This window comes from Betta splendens, chromosome 4 (assembly GCF_900634795.4).
Source record: "Betta splendens chromosome 4, fBetSpl5.4, whole genome shotgun sequence".
In the NCBI taxonomy this organism is placed as follows: Eukaryota; Metazoa; Chordata; class Actinopteri; order Anabantiformes; family Osphronemidae; genus Betta; species Betta splendens.
The window spans coordinates 31,814,672-31,831,404 of NC_040884.2; the positions used below are offsets into that span (position 1 = coordinate 31,814,672).

At 38.2% G+C, this 16,733-nt stretch overlaps 1 protein-coding gene across 8 annotated transcripts; it reads left to right on the plus strand.

Moving 5' to 3' along the window:
• The first annotated feature begins 1,230 nt into the window (after nt 1–1,230).
• Nucleotides 1,231–16,116, plus strand: pde6d (phosphodiesterase 6D, cGMP-specific, rod, delta). Of its 8 annotated transcripts, XM_055507655.1 has the most exons (8): nt 2,647–4,265; nt 4,780–4,881; nt 5,125–5,148; nt 5,593–5,744; nt 8,568–8,656; nt 12,828–12,953; nt 14,190–14,295; nt 15,156–16,116. In XM_055507655.1, the coding sequence occupies exons 5-8, from the start codon at nt 8,575–8,577 to the stop codon at nt 15,235–15,237; spliced, it is 396 nt and encodes a 131-aa protein (XP_055363630.1). In that variant the 5' UTR covers nt 2,647–4,265; nt 4,780–4,881; nt 5,125–5,148; nt 5,593–5,744; nt 8,568–8,574; the 3' UTR covers nt 15,238–16,116. The 8 variants fall into 8 exon arrangements, 7 of the variants coding, with proteins under 7 accessions (XP_029004174.1, XP_029004172.1, XP_055363631.1 ...); XM_055507654.1 differs by having other exon boundaries at nt 5,125–5,744; XR_003785740.3 differs by lacking the exons at nt 2,647–4,265; nt 4,780–4,881; nt 5,125–5,148; nt 5,593–5,744 and adding exons at nt 1,240–1,514; nt 13,918–14,064 and having other exon boundaries at nt 15,156–15,187.
• The last annotated feature ends 617 nt before the right edge of the window (nt 16,117–16,733 follow it).

The following is a 16,733-nucleotide window of genomic DNA, read 5'->3' on the forward strand; positions in this document are numbered from 1 at the left end:
TTAACGATTAAGATGGTTTGAGCAGGTAAGTTGAGTTTAATATATTAACACAGATGTGAGGTGCGGCAAGTGATTCATCATCATGTTATGGTTTGAGAGAAGAGTTGTTTGTGTAAGTGATAACCTGGAACCTTCTCACACTGCACATCAAGTAATAACGAGTTGGCCTGAAGCCTGTCAGCTCAATTATAGTGAAGTTGCTTTTTCTATGCTTCTTTTTCTTCTATAGTAGAGTGCATAGTGTCCCTTGTAAGTTGATAAGCAAACATGCTGTATTGACATATAATTGTCACACTGTACAACACATTGAAAATAGGCCTTAAGACACGTCAATATTCTTTGTAACTTCTTTTGAAAGTAAAACCCTGAACATCCATCACCCATCTCACTATTAAAAAGGAAGAGGTGGAGGTGATCGAGTACAAATACCTGGACAATAAACTCAGAGCAGGATGTATTATCTCACAAGGCTCAGGTCCTTTAACGTCTGCAGCACCATGCTGAGGATGTTCTATGAGTTTGTGGTGGCCAGTGTTGTTTTTTACGCTGTGGTTTGCTGGTGCAGCAGCGTGAATATAGCAGACAGTAACAGACTGGACAAAGTGATCAGGAGGGCTGATTTTGTTTTGGGGGTGGAGCTGGACCCCTTACATGCTGTAGCTCACCTCCCACCCCCTACACAGAGGGGATTAGACCGTCGCGAGACAGGTTAGTTTTACCCTACTGATGATGTGTTGTTGCAATAGTAATTCAAATACACAGTGTGCTGGCTGGACAGAGGAGCGCCTACCGCCAGACACTGATCAGTTCCACAGAACGCCACCGGAGGTCCTTCCTACCGGTGCCATCAGCCTTTACAATTCCTCCTCTCTCTGTAAGGGTTGATCTACATCCATGCAATAACATGTATAATAAAACTTTAGCTAGTAATTAGATGCGAGTGTGTGTAGATGTGTTAGCATTCTTATTTTTAACCTTCCCCCATCTTGTGTGTAACTGTGACAGCAATCAAAGTGTGCAAAATATGTTTTCTCTGGTATTAATAATTTAAAAAAAAAATCTCAAATCAAAGTATGATAAACTCAAAACACGTTGATTATATTTGAAACATGCAAACAGCAAAATGCACAGTGCGCATGCGCACCATTCGATCATAGTAGACACTCCTGTTGCCCTTGGTAACGCGTCTTGAGCCCGTATAGTCACACCTATTATGACGTGTGATTGGCTCTTAGGAATTATTCTGTGATTTGATTGGCCAGCATAGCTGTCTGTTAGTTAGGGCGACATATTTAGCTGATTGCATTATCGGATGAGATGCAACTTGCAGACTTACAAATATAGCGAAGTATAGCCAGTGTGTGCCTTTTGTCAGAAGGACATTAGCTTACTTTTACAATTGCCCTGTTATTTTAGCATATATACATACATATTTGGGGGAAAGGAGCAAAGACGATTTTGGAAATGTCTTCAGACGAAGACAGGGCCAGGGAAATTTTGAAAGGCTTCAAACTGTATCCTTTTACTGTTTGTACTCTACCATCGTTGAACCACAGTGATCGGTACTAAATCCTAGCTAGCAAAACAGGAGTAGCTATGTGAGTGAAAGCCCTTGATTTCACCTGGCAGCGCTGCAAAGCTGGTGCTCGTCTTTTAAAAATTAATTAATTCACGAGCCACAAGCTGGGTGCTTGGCTTCTGAATGTGGAACATGCAGCTAATATGAGTGAACGTGGCCTGTGGCTAATTTGCCTGGCTAGCAGCTAACATTTTGTGTCGATAGTATAGTGTAGCTAATGCTGAGAATAGATGGCCGCTGCTCTGTACTATTTGCTAACTCCTCACGTAATAGCAGCACGGTTTCAAGCCCACAGATCGGTTCCCTGTAGTGTTTAGATTTCAATGCTATTTTTAATATTACTTTAAAGCTTAGTTATATTTCTTGTGTGACAGGACAACAAGGAACAACCATTTCAAGTGTTTCAAATAATTTGTGTAACTAAAACATTGAAACAGATAGTGTAATATCCACCTACCCAGACTTATTAATAGTGGAATCAGTGCATTTGGACTGATGCAAGTTCATGGAAGCTTAGGCCTACTAGAAAGAGAGTAAAATAACTGATGTATAAACTTAATTAAGTAAAATGTCACACACAACTTTCAGTTTTTTCTGGTTTTAAAAATCTTTTGGTAAAGAGGTGATTACAGTTACACAGTGTAATGTACATAAGAAGTTAACAGAGTTGTAGAATTAAAATCCATTAGCACTTCCTTAACAATAAATGAAGACTAATCCATGACAGCAGTTTTTCTCTGGGGGACCATTAAGTACAAGTGTGTATGCGTGTCTGCTCAGATTTCTCTAAGCACCCTTGTGGTTTACAAATGCACTTTTTATCTGAAGCGAGATTGTAATGCAACCTGACCTGTTAATGAAGCTTGCATCAATTCCTGTATAATAGCTTAATATGTGAGCAAGTGATTTGATTTAAAATGACATTAAACAAACCCACTTTTTACTGATACGCCAAAATCATAACTAACATGCTACAAAAATGAGGATCGTTGTACCTTACAGTGACGCATTAGGAAATTAGAGTAGCTGACTGGGAGCCAAGAACCTCAAAGAGAAAGGTAATACTGTCTGTCCTGGATTATTCTGGAAGGTGTGGAGGATGATTAGCTTGATGTAGAAGGTTGGGTATAGTTAGATTGGAGAGGATTATAAAATCCTTGTACCTTAGTACACATTTTGATTGTCAGATATAGAGGTAGGAGATGATGGAGATTGTAGAGCTGAGTTCTCTGAATAAATTCGTTTTTTCACTTTCATTAACTTTTATTCATCCATGTTGCAGCAGTACAAAATAATACAATACAATAATAATAGAATAGTAACAGTAAAAAATAATTAAAAAATATATAAAATTTATTATGAATTAGCTGCCCCCATTACGACCAAAATACACAGCAACATCACTGGAGAGGGAGTGATGTTGAAGGCTACTGACAGTGCAGCGGGCAGTGATCGGACATGGTTGCCTAGGGCCTCACCTTTTCGCTTTACCACAGTTGAAAAGCTGTCTGTCATTTATATATTGTTTTTGATGATTTTGAAGTATTGGAAGCTGTGATGTGCAGTCAATGACAAGTTATGTGATGCTCTTACAGAAAGTTACATGAGGCTCTTCACAATGCTTCCAGCATTGACTGTATTGTTTTTCTAATCTTCATCACAGTGAATGCTTCCAGCATCCATGTCCCAGAAATCCCCGCATAGATTCCAATGTAAATGTTTTGCTGACTTCTGGGGAGAAACGCAGAGGACTGATATTTTTTAAATCGCGACTGTGGCCACAATTTTCACTCCTCAAACATAAAACTCACACTAGTAGCTCATTGAAACCTTGACATTCATAAAGTGAAGTTATTTCCTTGATAACCATTTCGGGTTTGTTGTAACAAGCCTGTTAAGCAGGGGTAACTGACAAGTCAAACTTCTAATGCTCAGTGTCCACAGTAGCTCTATCTATATTAATGATGAGTTCATTACACTGTCGAATTCCGATCAGAGCAGGTGTACACATTCAGCTTTTTTTAAACTATCTGATGTTTCTAACATAGGTATATTTAGCTATACTTGTATTGTATCAGCCACTTTCAGCAATTCAAAAAAATAGCTTTTTTAAGGAATGAATTTAGCAGTAAATGCAAATTTATAGCACAATGCCTTGTGGGTAATGCACCATAACAGAAACTGGTGTAAGTAGGAGTGACCCTTGCAATGATTGGTGAATCACTTATGCATTACACATTTTAATCAGAGTTGCACCTTAAAGTCTGTTGTAAATTGCAGCTTTTTGTTCAATAACAGTATTTTAAGTATTTTAATATTAAAGCGGTCATATGCAAAATCCACTTTTTAAACACTTTGGAGCGTTCCTACTCTGAACCCCCCCCCCCCCTTTTGTCGTCACGGATAAGGGAGTCCTCCCTGCAAATCCTAATAGCTAGCTATACTAACGGCTTCAGCCAGTCGATCAAGCCTTTGTCCTCTTCAAATGTGCTTATGTGGGCTCCTGCAGCCACACACCTGTGTGGAGAAAAACTAATAGCTATCGGCCTTCGAGCGGCTACAAGCAGGGATCGGTGGGTCTAGCTCTTGGCCTTTTTCTGCAATCACATACACCTGGGGGGAACAGCTAATAGCTATCGAGCTTCGAGCGGCTACAGGCAGGGAGCGGTGGATCTAGCTCGCTGTAGTAAGTACATGCTTGATACTTGTGATGTCTTAATATGTTAGTTGGTCTGTAGTAACCCACATGTGAGACAAGCTATCTTTGCTAACAGCTACAGCCAGTCGACCGAGTCTTTGTCCCTTATAAATGTGCTTCTCTGAGTTGGCGCAATCACACACCTGTGTGGGGAACAGCTAATAGCTAGCTACTGTAATAGCTTTGTGTGTTGCATTAGCCGTTAGCATGCCGTTAGGCCTTTGCACTTTAGAGCTACAGCCGGGTGATCACTACACTAAGATGTTGCAGATGAATGCAGTTATGTCTGTTATTACCCCATCCTGTTTCACAGTTCTATCAAATTCTAACAGTTGGAATGGTAACTGTGTTGTGTTGCAAGCTTAGCTGCTAATTAGTCGCATCTCTAAAATAACTGCTGCTTATCTGGTCAGTTACCTATAGCTTGTGTAACATAGCCATTATATTTGTAGGACCCATACAATTTACATTAAATGTAACATTGTCTTTTTCTATACTGTAGGAGGGCACATCCCAGTTACCCACATGCAATCAGGTTGTCAAACAGAGAATTCACTGCAGACTGTTGGTAAACAGACATCTGCTGCCCAGCTCAGGAGTGAAGGTATGTACATTTGTATGTACCAACAGTAAGATAGGCAATAGAATATTTTAATTTTAGTTGGTATAGACTGTTTAGATTTCATATTTAAAATATAATAACTATGTTTATCTGTTGTTTTAGCGCAGGCAGGCCTGTCCTCTTGTTTGGTTTAATTTTTTGTCTGGTATTTTGTATTGTTATAATAGAGAAGGTTTTGACCTACAAAATACTGTACATTTCACTAATCTACAATTCTGATTGCAGTACCTTTGTTTTGAGGAGGTGATGGTGAGGACAGCCACAGCTTCCATCTAGTAGAGAACTGCTTCCGCTCAGTCTTCCAAATAGTGATGAGAACAAGGATCACCACATCTCCCTGGTCATCTGTTTACAACTATATCTTTCCTGCTGCATAAACAAACCCCCTAACCAGTACATGGTCTGTTTACCCTACTTCCATCAAGCATTTCATCTGCAAGGGCCTGCAAAAGCTTCTGTCCTCAACCCCCCAAACATCTTAATTACCTCAGTAACCTATACATTGCACATGTGCACAAGTGTGAAGTTTGTTCCAGCTTTGGAGTAGTGGTGCATTTTTTGGTTGACAATAAAGTTGGCTTTAACTGTTACATATGTCTGTATATGACTGAACTCTGTTTTTATTAAGGGGAAAACACTTTTAATTAAGAAATCATAGTTTTGAAATTACATGTTTTTCTCTTTCTAATATAGTAAGCTGTTCGATTCCCGGAGGTGGCCCTGGTGCCTTTCTGTGTGGAGTTTGCACGTTCTCCCCTTGTTTGCGTAGGTTCTCTCCGGGTTCTCCGGCTTCCTCCCACAGTCCAAAGACGTGCATTAGGTTGATTGGACTCTCTCCATTGCCCGTAGGTATGAGTGTGTGTGTGAATGGTTGTCTGTCTATGTGTTGCCCTGCGATGGACTGGCGACCCGTCCAGGGTGTACCCTGCCTCTCGCCCATAGCCAGCTGGGTTAGGCTCCTGCACCCCCCGTGACCCCACATATGGGAATAAGCGGTTTAGAAAATGAATGGATGGATGGATATAGTAAGCTATAAAAGGTGAACCGGCCATAGGAAAAATGTACGCGTAAATATAATTTAAAAATTCAATTATTTAATTCAAATTCAATTACGAGCAGCTTTGCTTGCGACGCACCCATAAAACAGCGCTTTTACTGATGGGGAGTGAAAATCACACATTGACAGGGGCAGTGTGGATTAATGGAATGAAAATTTACAGAGACCTTACAGACATCGAAGTGCAATATTCTTTAGAATGAAAAGCTGTATTATCAGGGAGCTTTAAGGGTTTACATAAATTATTTTGTTAAACAGAGAAGGCTCTTCAGCTTTGTCCTTTTAGATACAATGATTGATGCATTATTTTGCATGAAATATTCACATTTACCTTAGTTTTACACTGTTGAGACTGTTGCAAGACTCAAGGCTTTACCCAATTAAATAAGAATAGAATATAAATAGAAAATTTGTTCAAACCCACCAGGGCTCCAGGTGTGTCCTTGAGAAAGATACTTAGCACTAGGTCCCTGGGCTGCTTTGTATGGCTTTGTATGCTTCTTTCTTTCTTTCTTTCTTTCTTTCTTTCTTTCAAATAAAAATTTTAATGGCCCTTCTAAACACATCACAAATAGGTAAGGAGCAAGACACAAGCTAGATTATTTGACTCACTGTACAGCTAATTCTTATGCTAATCCATATCTGAAAACGTATGTGTACCATGCACTGCACAACCCCAGATAATTATGTGCATGCAGAGAGCCACATAGACTTTCTCTCTTTTTGGGTGCTCCCTTAGCACAGTACAAACCCCATTTACTTTTTACTCATCCAGCATATCACGTCGCAATGAGGGTCACTCACACGCACACGCTCCTCTCTCAGGGTGCAGCCCACAAAACAACAAGAACATATTGCAAACACACATGAACAAAAGGCGAAATAAATTTCACCAAAGTTATAACATTACTTAAATCCCCCCTACAATATGTTAAAATTACTAAGCATTTCTCTATCTGGAGAAAGCGCTTCATCTACATCCTCTTCAGCTGTGATATCCTGTGGCTCAATGCTTAAGTACTTGACTTTGGAGTGGGGGAACCCGCATTCCATTCCCGTCTAAGACATATTTATGCAACAGCATCATATCAAGTATTTCCCCCATAAATTGAGTTATATGATAATGTATCACCAATATACAACCATATTATAGATGTTTTAAGAAATTTTTAGTTTTTCAATAGTATGTATAATGCTGCTCTAAGTGGTGATGTTGACAGCTAGTGTGGCTGAGTGGTCATGGGACTTCACTCCCACCCTGAAAACTCATTCAATGCAGTGCAATTGCAGTGCTATGTTTCAACAGATTTATTACAAATAGTTAGGATATTTTACAGTATAATAAATACCCATACCCCCCCCCCCATATATACCTCAAGATAAGTTAGTAAGAGTTATATATTTAATGCATCAGCAACCTTCAGCTATATTATAAATGTTTCATTATACAAAAGAAATAAAGCAATATATCTGCTTTTTATTATGACTAGTTCATGACACTATTTTAACCTTTAGTTATTAGGCACACCCTTCTTCCATATCCTTTCAAAATAAAAACACCAATCCAAATCTTTAGCCTAAATAGCACTTTTTCTGCTTTTGACTGATTAATATGTTTACTTAATGAGCCTTTTTATTGTTTAGCAACCTGTGCATGCTTCCTCCAATGCTCCAACCTTTCTCAATTCAAAATTCTGCAGCTAATCTGCAGCTACTCTCAGCTGTTTTAAATGTTTCCACAACTTGCAAGTATTGTTTCAGCTCTTGAACTCTGTTTAGCTGTTTTGATACATTCAGCTATGTTTCACCAAATACAGCAAACCATTACGCAATTCCTTAATTTTCAACAAATATTTTTCGCTTTCCACAATTTGAAATTCAACTGCTTTAGCTTCTCTGCAAATATTTAGCTTTGTCTAAACAACTCCCAATTCTCTTCAGATACATTCATTCCTGCTTCCTTTGTGTACATTCAGCTAAGTTTAAACCACCTCTTCAGATGTATACAGCCCTACATTCAATCCATCAGCTACCTACAGCAATTCCTCAGCAATACACGCAGCATGGAAGCATTCACACTGCATTTTCTTATGGAAATCATTTTTTTAGTTTCATATGAAATTAACTAAGAGAATGCAGGTCACGCTCAGAAAAACAAAAATCATGCTAAAAGCTATAAGTTATGCACATTAATAATTTTGAACATAGTCACAGACCAAGCTTTTACATTTTGATTCATCATTTAGAATCCTTTTTAACTTCGAACACCTAAAATTACTTTCCAATTAGAAAACATAGGTTAGTTTATTTTGTATTTAATGAGGTAACTTTAAGGTAACTTTTTTCAACTTACCAATGTTGGGGTATTTAAATTTACATTAAACCTTACCTGAAGAATATTGAGCAGAAATTGGCTAAATAGGTTTGGTCAATTACAGTAGGCTTGTATTTAATTGCCTAAATCAGTCTTAAGGAACAAGCCCAAGTCCTGTACTTTAAGTGGTAATTGATATAGTGACGTTATTTTGATCCTCTGTCAGTAATAAATGAAAATGTATTTTATTTTGTAACTTCTTTACTTGGTACTTTTCACTTAACCATTTCTTGGCAGAAACTGGATGAATCTCCGTGACGCAGAGACAGGCAAAGTGCTCTGGCAGGGAACTGAGGACCTCTCTGTACCAGGCATAGAACATGAAGGTAAGTTCAAAGAGTAAACAGTGAACATCATAAAGAGTGAACATCATTACAAAGTAACAACAAAAACAACATGCATGCTGTTGGTGGTGACAAAGCTCTTTTATATTATAACTTCAAACTTTTCTCTGGTAATACTCCAAAATAAAGATATAATTTTTTGTTTGAACGTTACAAAAAATAAAAGAAAGAAAACAATGCTTAAATTTAAAAGCTCACCTGAGAAAAAGTTTGTACAAAAAAGAAAACCACTTTAAATGTAAAAGGCCACCCAGCTGAAAATAAAACCTAGTGTGGCTAATGCTAGGATGTGCTGCTCCGTACAGTAAAATGTAAATTCTGTTTCTGTCATGAACCTGGGCTGTTCCTGTTGTTTTCTGGTTTGTCATGTTCATTTCCTGTTTTATTTTGGTGTTCCCGGTCTTGGTTCCTGTCTGCTTCAGTTTGGTTCACTTAGTCATGTGTCTTACTTCCTGTTTTATTTTCATGCACTTCCTGTCATTTGTTCACCAGCTGTGTCCCATCATCAATCATCTCCCTGTATTTATGCACCTGCATGTTTCTTTGTTCTCTGTCAGTTAGTCGTTGTCGTGTACCCAGTTTGTCAGCCTACAATCCGTATCCAAGTCCCTGCCTTTTGACTTGTGCCTGTTCTGACTGTGTTTTGCCTTGTCCCTGTCTGTACCTCTGCTGGATATCGTGATCTCCGGTTTTGACTATTGCCTGCATGACTCCCATTTTTGCCTGCAGTCTTGATTATGATGAATAAACCTGGTTTCTGCTAAATCCTGTTTCCTGAGCTGTGCGTTTGGGTCCATCACTCCTGTCCGCTCACGGCGAGCCCTGACAGTTTCAGCAGTTGGAAGACAGTTAGTTGTCTATTCCATGAATATTTTGCAAATGAAAGGCATTATTTTCTTTTTCACAATTTTTTCAAATTTTCTAACCAAAAATCAAATATGTACCTTAATTGTAAGTGTACTGTAATCATTCCTGTGTGTTTTGGTAATATATCCTTTTCCAGACCTGTGGATATACGACCTCTGCATGACCCCACTTAAATAAATTTCAGATAAACCATGTTTACTAATCACTGGGTTTAATGTAAACCTTAAGCTAATTTGTAGCATCTAACTTCTAGGTCATTTTCCTAGGTCAATTTTGTGTTTTCATGTGGGTGTTTTTCCACCTTATTGGTCTGTATATGGTCAGTCACTGTGGTCTCCATCATGTTGTAGTAGCTGTAGGGGAATAAGTCAAAGAGTAAAGGATTCTTAGGGCAAACCATGACATTTTGCTAACTTTATGTCTGTGACACAGTTTTTAAAATGCCAGATGAACGCTTGAAATCCCATAGTATACTTTTTAATATTGGACCTAGATGTCTCAGTAAGGTGAGGTCTGTACATTTTAATGCATTCCTGACCCGTCAAAAATGTGTCTTGAGACTCTTTGTAGGAACCATTACAGCATCCATCTTGTCCTGGTAATAGCAACATGTATGAAATTCTGTCTCTCTTGGCAATAACTGGACGATGTTTTGTAGAGAACAGCCACATTTTTTTTTATCCAGATCAAATCTTGATTCTGGAGACATGGCTGTTGACATGGTCACATTTCAAATGACCAATACATGATTGCAAATTTATAGATGGCCACTGCTCATTTACTGGCCTGAGGTTTTTTTCTTAGAAGTCCTGAAGTCTTGATTTCAGTGCCCAGAGGTGCCAGCCAGAGGGTAACAGCTCAACTGGATTGTGCCCAGTATGTGGTTTTCCTTGCCTGGTTCTTCATTTAGCCTACTCTGCACTACGCGCTGTTCAATGAAGTCTTTGCAGGTCTGATTTGGTGGCTAAGCCAAGCCAGACCATTATTAAGAGCACAGAACAAACACAATAACTGCTGAATAGAGCAGGGTCAGTATTTCTTGTGGCATGTTGAACTTTCTTAGTTGACGGAAGAAGTATATTCTTTGTGGTGCCTTTTTTGGCAATGGAGTCGATGTGGAACATCCAGTTCAAGTCCTGAGAAATGGTGAAACCCTGACTCCACAGTAGCTATCATGTTGTCCATGATGTTGGTAAAGGGTTTCTTCTGAAATCTGTAATCTCTTTCAGACCATACTGACACAGGGTCTCTGGTTGTTCAGCTTTTCTGAGTCCTCGTAGCTGCTCGTATCTCCTTGCCAGTGTGTTGCAACTTGCCTTATCTCCACTACTATAGGCCTCTTCTTTGGCCTGACGAAACTGTCTCAGTTTTATTGCAAACCATGGTTTGTCATGTTGAACGTTAAATTTGGTGGGAATACACGTCCTCATAAAAATTGATGTAGCATGTTACTGTGTCAGTCAGTTCGTCTAGGGGCTTCATTTACAGAGGGGACTTGCGCACGAAAACCCGGTGTAAGCGCAAATCTACGCCTAAGGTCAGATGTATCAAGAACTATGTAAGGTAGAAATGTGTTCAGATCTACGGTAGCTTGTTGGCGGGCCTAAGTACTTTTCTACAGCAATTGGTCCATTGATGCACTAAGAGGTAAAACTGGGAAACTGTGAGTCACATGAAAACGATCACTAGTCACATTAGAGACAAAAGAAATAATTCATATACAGCCACGCGCCACCAATTGGATGAGATGATATAAAAATATGCGCAAAACAGTGCAAACATATATTCTATAGCCCAGTTGGAGGAGGATTTAATAAATTTGAATGTGGTAGAGGTGCCCATTCTTGCAGTTCTCGCTGCATCGGGATCAAGCATGCGTAGCTTCATACTTTGTAGAGATTGATAGAATCTATACTTATGCAGTTTTCTGGATTTGAACTTACGCCAAGTTTAGTAGGAAATGTAAGCAAGTCTTTGTTCATGCCGCCCCAGGTCTGTGGCTGCAGTTTTGAAAACTATCCTATCTATGCAGTTGAAACAGGCTTTGAGTGCCTGCTTTGTTTCACTGCTCCATCTCTTTACGATCCTTGCTACAGGATAAGCAGATTTAAAATTCAGAAGAAGTCAGAAGATAAACCAGGCAATGAACAGAGAGACCCAAAGCTGCTTTGGCAACAGCTTGATATGCATTCCTTATTGTTGTATAGCAGCGATCCAATATGCTGCTGTCTCTGGTGGGAGATGTAATGTGCTGCCTGTACATTTTCTCCAACATCATTGTGTCAGTGCACCAACCTTTATGTTTATATAAAAGCATGTAAAGTTAATCACAGGCATGAATCTTAACTACTTTTGTAATTGCTGTGTTGTAGCCTTAAAAAATATTGAACAGAGGATTTGAAAACACTGTCCCAAATACTACCTGATGTAGACCATTAGTTGTGTGGGTTTTTTTTTTTGGCATCACACAGAGAGGGATGTCTATCATAACTGTTACCTCCCTCCTGGCTGGATATGCAATGTCGCTCAGGCCTATACTTATTGGTTAGGGACATTATTTCCAGTTACTTCTTAGAGAAAATCTGCTTCTCAATCTGAAATCCAGACATAAAGGCTTCAACAGACAGTGGGACCTTTCTGTCAATACTTCAGTAAATTTAAAGATTTACTACGTCTAGTTTAATGACCTTTTTAACGAGTTTAATTGGAATTGTGTGCTCACGTAAATGGTAAATGGTCCAAAAACATTTAAACACCCTTTTGAGATCCAAAGTGCTTTACACTACTTATCATTTACGCATTCACTGTCACACTCACATGCCAGCAGCTGTCATGCACCAGTGCTTGCTCGTATCATCAGGCAATTTGGGGTACAGTGTCTTGCCCACACTTCGACATAGTGACCACGGTGAGGGCTCTAACCTTGTGGTTAGAGGACGACCTCCCTACCAAATGAGCTATTGCAACCCCACTCACATCAACAAAACATCAGTAAAACTCTGACATGTTTTTTCCTGTTTTTATTTTACATTAAATATTATTTATTTGCTAAGAAATGAATCTTCACATATGTAACTTTATTGTAATATGTACCTGATTTATTCCCTTACAGGATGAGTGGGGGGACTGTCAGACTGTAGGACTTTTCATGAATTTGGTTTTGTAAACCTCACATAGCTGTTAAGCACTACATCATTCTTTTGGTGCATTATATGTTCTTCTAATCAGAGTAATTCATGGAAACCTGCAAAGTAAAGCTAATTTCAGTTTTTTACTTTGTCTCCAGCTCGTGTTCCAAAAAAAATTCTGAAGTGTAAAGCAGTGTCCAGAGAGCTGAATTTTTCTTCATCAGAGAAGCTTGAGAAGTTTAGGCTGGAGCAGAAGGTTTTCTTCAGAGGACAGTGTCTAGAAGGTATGAAGTACACACCTAATGGGAAGGGACTACACCTGAAAGTACTTTCCTGTTTAGGCTTTTTAGATTTGAAACAATGTGTTTTTTAGCTGTTTGAGCTCAGACAAAGGTTATAAGTATTACAGATAACTGTAATTTCCCCACTGCGGGACTATTAAAGGTTTTCTTATCTTATCTTATCTTATCTTATCTTATCTTATCTTATCTTATCTTATCTTATCTTATCTTATCTTATCTTATCTTATCTTATCTTATCTTATCTTATCTTATCTTATCTTAATGAAATTGTTAAATGTCAGATTTAGGACAAATGTATGTAGTAGGAGTTATACCTGAATAATTTTTTACACACATCTGTACTCTACAGATATACACACACTCATCTTCACCCTCAGAATGTGTACCTAGATAAAGCTGAAAGGGTTTTTTAAGTTTATTTGTTGGACTGCTGGGCTATCAAAACATACATGGATGAGTTGATGTGTGAAAACTTTGCAGCCAGAAACTTTATGTAGGAAAACAAGCACCATCTCCAGTCACATCAAGCACTACAATTGGTAATTGTAAATGTTGCATCCCCGCTACTGTGTTTTGACTGTGATCCCAGAGTCCCTGAGGTCAGAGAAACACATTGGACAGTACATAATCGTCTCTAACACAACCTGTTTAGTGACATTGAAGCTGGTTTTCACCAAAGACAGATGGATAGATATTTGAAACACCACACTATGGTATATGAACAATGATTTACATAAGACCAATGTTCCCGAAATACGTAGGGTCACCTGTTACAGCAAGACAGGAAAAGGGCACAAAAAGAGCACTGTTTCTACTGAGATAAAAATGAAAATCTTTCTGCAGGGAGCACTGGTTCACACAGTGAATGGAGCACCCTTTTGCTGAAGTTACTCGTCAGAGTACTGTCCCCTAAGAGTTGACCATCATCTTTCCTGCACCTCTTTAGATGAATTCAACAAACACTATGGCCCTGCAGAGTCTGGCCAACGCTACCACAGTATAACAAACAACCTGAACAAAGGATGACGCTTCAGTAAAGTGCAGCAGGGAGGGGATTCTCTGCTGGTGATTGCAATTCAACATAAAACCAAAGGTCTACACTTGGAAACCTGTTGCTTTAATAATTGTTAATCTGACTGTGCGTGCAGTGGATGTATTTGAAGATGAAATGGTATCAAGGAGTGTCCATTAATGTTCAGTCTGTGTCTTTTTGTCTAGAGTGGTTCTTTGAATTTGGTTTCGTCATTCCCAACTCCACCAACACATGGCAGTCTCTGATAGAGGCAGCTCCAGAGTCCCAGATGATGCCAGCCAATGTTCTAACGTGAGTTTACATCTTTTATTGCTCATTCGTTGTCTCTAATGCATAGCATCTCTTCTTACCTTGAAAACTCAAGCCGTGGACAGTGGCAATGACAGACAGTGAGATGTGTTGTTTGTTTATGGCCGTAAAAACATGTTTTATTTCTTACTGGTTATTGCTTCTTCTCTTTAGTCTCTACCTCTTCAAATCCGTTATGGTCACTAAACACACTCAAATGATACATAGATATGCCCGATCAGTCTCAGCCCAAAATGTTTACATTCTGATCTTCAACGTTGTTCAGACTGTGTTTGTTAGTCAATGTGATCAATACCACTCTCACCCATTGTGTTCCCAGTGCAGCACGTACAAAACACAGATGGAGGTTGATGAACAGACACACGAGATCTACTTAGGCAAAGTTTGTAACTGAAGTTTAACCTTGAAGTGAGGGACGGCAGGTGGCCTAGGGCCTGCTGCTGTTGGCTTCCTCTGACAACTGACTTGAGGAACACACCTTTTTAAAATCTCTGTTTTTCTAGAGTTTTCATTTAATTTAATAATGATGAACAATAAAACTGCTAAAGTGAGACCCCTCCTCTCCCAAACAGTTCAGTCCACTACATTTACTACATCTATCTATCTAAGTATCTAAAATGCTTAAAATGAAGATCTTAAGATCTTCTAGAGCGGAAATTGAACAGTCTCCTGCATTTTAAATAATCAATTTAACAAGTTAATGAAATGTTTTTTAGTTTTCTGCCTTGTTGTCCAAATACAACACAAATACAAATGTATTTGAAGATCTGAAGATCAAATTCAAATGTATTTGTGTTGTTGTGTGTCTGACAGCTGTGGTAAAGTTTGTCTTTGTATTCCAGGGGTAACGTGATCATAGAGACAAAGTTCTACGATGATGACCTCCATGTCAGCACCTCCAGAGTACGTCTTTTCTACGTCTGACCTCTAACTTATAACTCTTCTTCCAATATACTGACTTTAGCCAAGGTCTATAAACTCCCATGGTTAGCTTCAGTTCGGAGAAGTAGACTGTTTGTTGGCACAGGAAACCCAACCCAACGTTTCCAAAACCAGTAATGTGAGCTTTGTGTTTGGTCATTTTTTGTGCTGGTCTGAATATTATTTAACGACAACCCTTTGAATTCTCACTTATTTCACAATACTCAGAAGCAGAACATTAGACTTCTTTGATCTATTACCTTTTTTCCTGTTTCCTGAGATATATTTAAGACACCTACTTCATGACACACAAACATATAGCTGTTACACCATCTCATTACCATTTCATCTGCGACGTTTGCAGAATAATTCAACATCAATCAATCCCATCTGTCCATACGGATTAATTTTTATCCACTTTGTAAAATTTGATTGTAGAACTATTTGCTTTCAGTTTAAAGTCCAAGTGAAATTCACACATTCATCATTTGACAAGGGCTCCCCTGAATGTTCCGTTCCTGTCAAAGGTTCTGTACCTGTATGGTGTAGTGTTGAACAATGAGTTTAAGCACTGTCTGATAACACTATGCTTGAGGAAAACAACAGTGGTTGCTACAGTTGCAACATTTGACTTCCTGTTTAATTCAAATGCATTTATCTCATTGTTATTAAGTAGCTGCTACCTGTGTGTAATATAGACTTGTTTTAATATGATACAATGGAGTTGTGAATTAAAGTCATAATGTTGTAATATGTTGCATAAAGCGTTGTCTTTATTGTATTTTTTTTTTTTTGCTCACCCTGTTGAAAGTAAATAAGCATGTATACTATTATAAACCCAAAATAAAGCTGTTGGTGATAGAACCCTGTGAAACCTGGAAACATTAACTGTGGAAAATACTTCTATTATAAAAATATTTAGAGTTGAATTACCCACAAACACAGTCGGTTACAAAATGAAATTCTTTGTTAAATAAAAAATAAACTGTTTTATAATACAGGGGAAAAGAGTTAAAATTTGACAGAAATAATGTTTTATTTAAGTTAGTTGATTTGATATGATGTACTAGCAAATACTATATTTTAAGTATTGTAATTAACATTACAACTGATGTTTTGGATTTCTTTGTTTTTGTTTAGATCTCTTTTTGTTTGTCTTGTATTTTTTATTGCTGAGGTAATTGTTTTTTTAGCAGTTTATACTCATCTTTGCATTGTGTACTTCAAGGAGGATATTTCAATAGTTACTGCATGTAGGGGCTTTAGTTCCTAGCTTCTCAAACCACAAAACTTATCAAACGCAGATGAATGGTGTGGTGCCCATAAGTTGTTCTAATTACTGAAATCAACAACACAGAAAATGTCTGCAATTAGTCTATACAAAATTTTTCCTCTAAATTATCTACTGTAACTTCTACCTTTATATTATTTTTTATATACTTTTTTGAAATTTGTATGTAGATAAATTTATTAAATTGATGTTGTTTGTAAATGACCCA

Bases quoted from the DNA above. Each gene is read 5' to 3' on its own strand.
- pde6d (XM_029148339.3), top strand. From the start codon at position 1,465: ATGTCTTCAGACGAAGACAGGGCCAGGGAAATTTTGAAAGGCTTCAAA. The intron at 8,657-12,827 runs GTAAGTTCAAAG...CTTTGTCTCCAG, and splicing joins ACCAGGCATAGAACATGAAG to CTCGTGTTCCAAAAAAAATT. The intron at 14,296-15,155 runs GTGAGTTTACAT...TTTGTATTCCAG, and splicing joins ATGCCAGCCAATGTTCTAAC to GGGTAACGTGATCATAGAGA.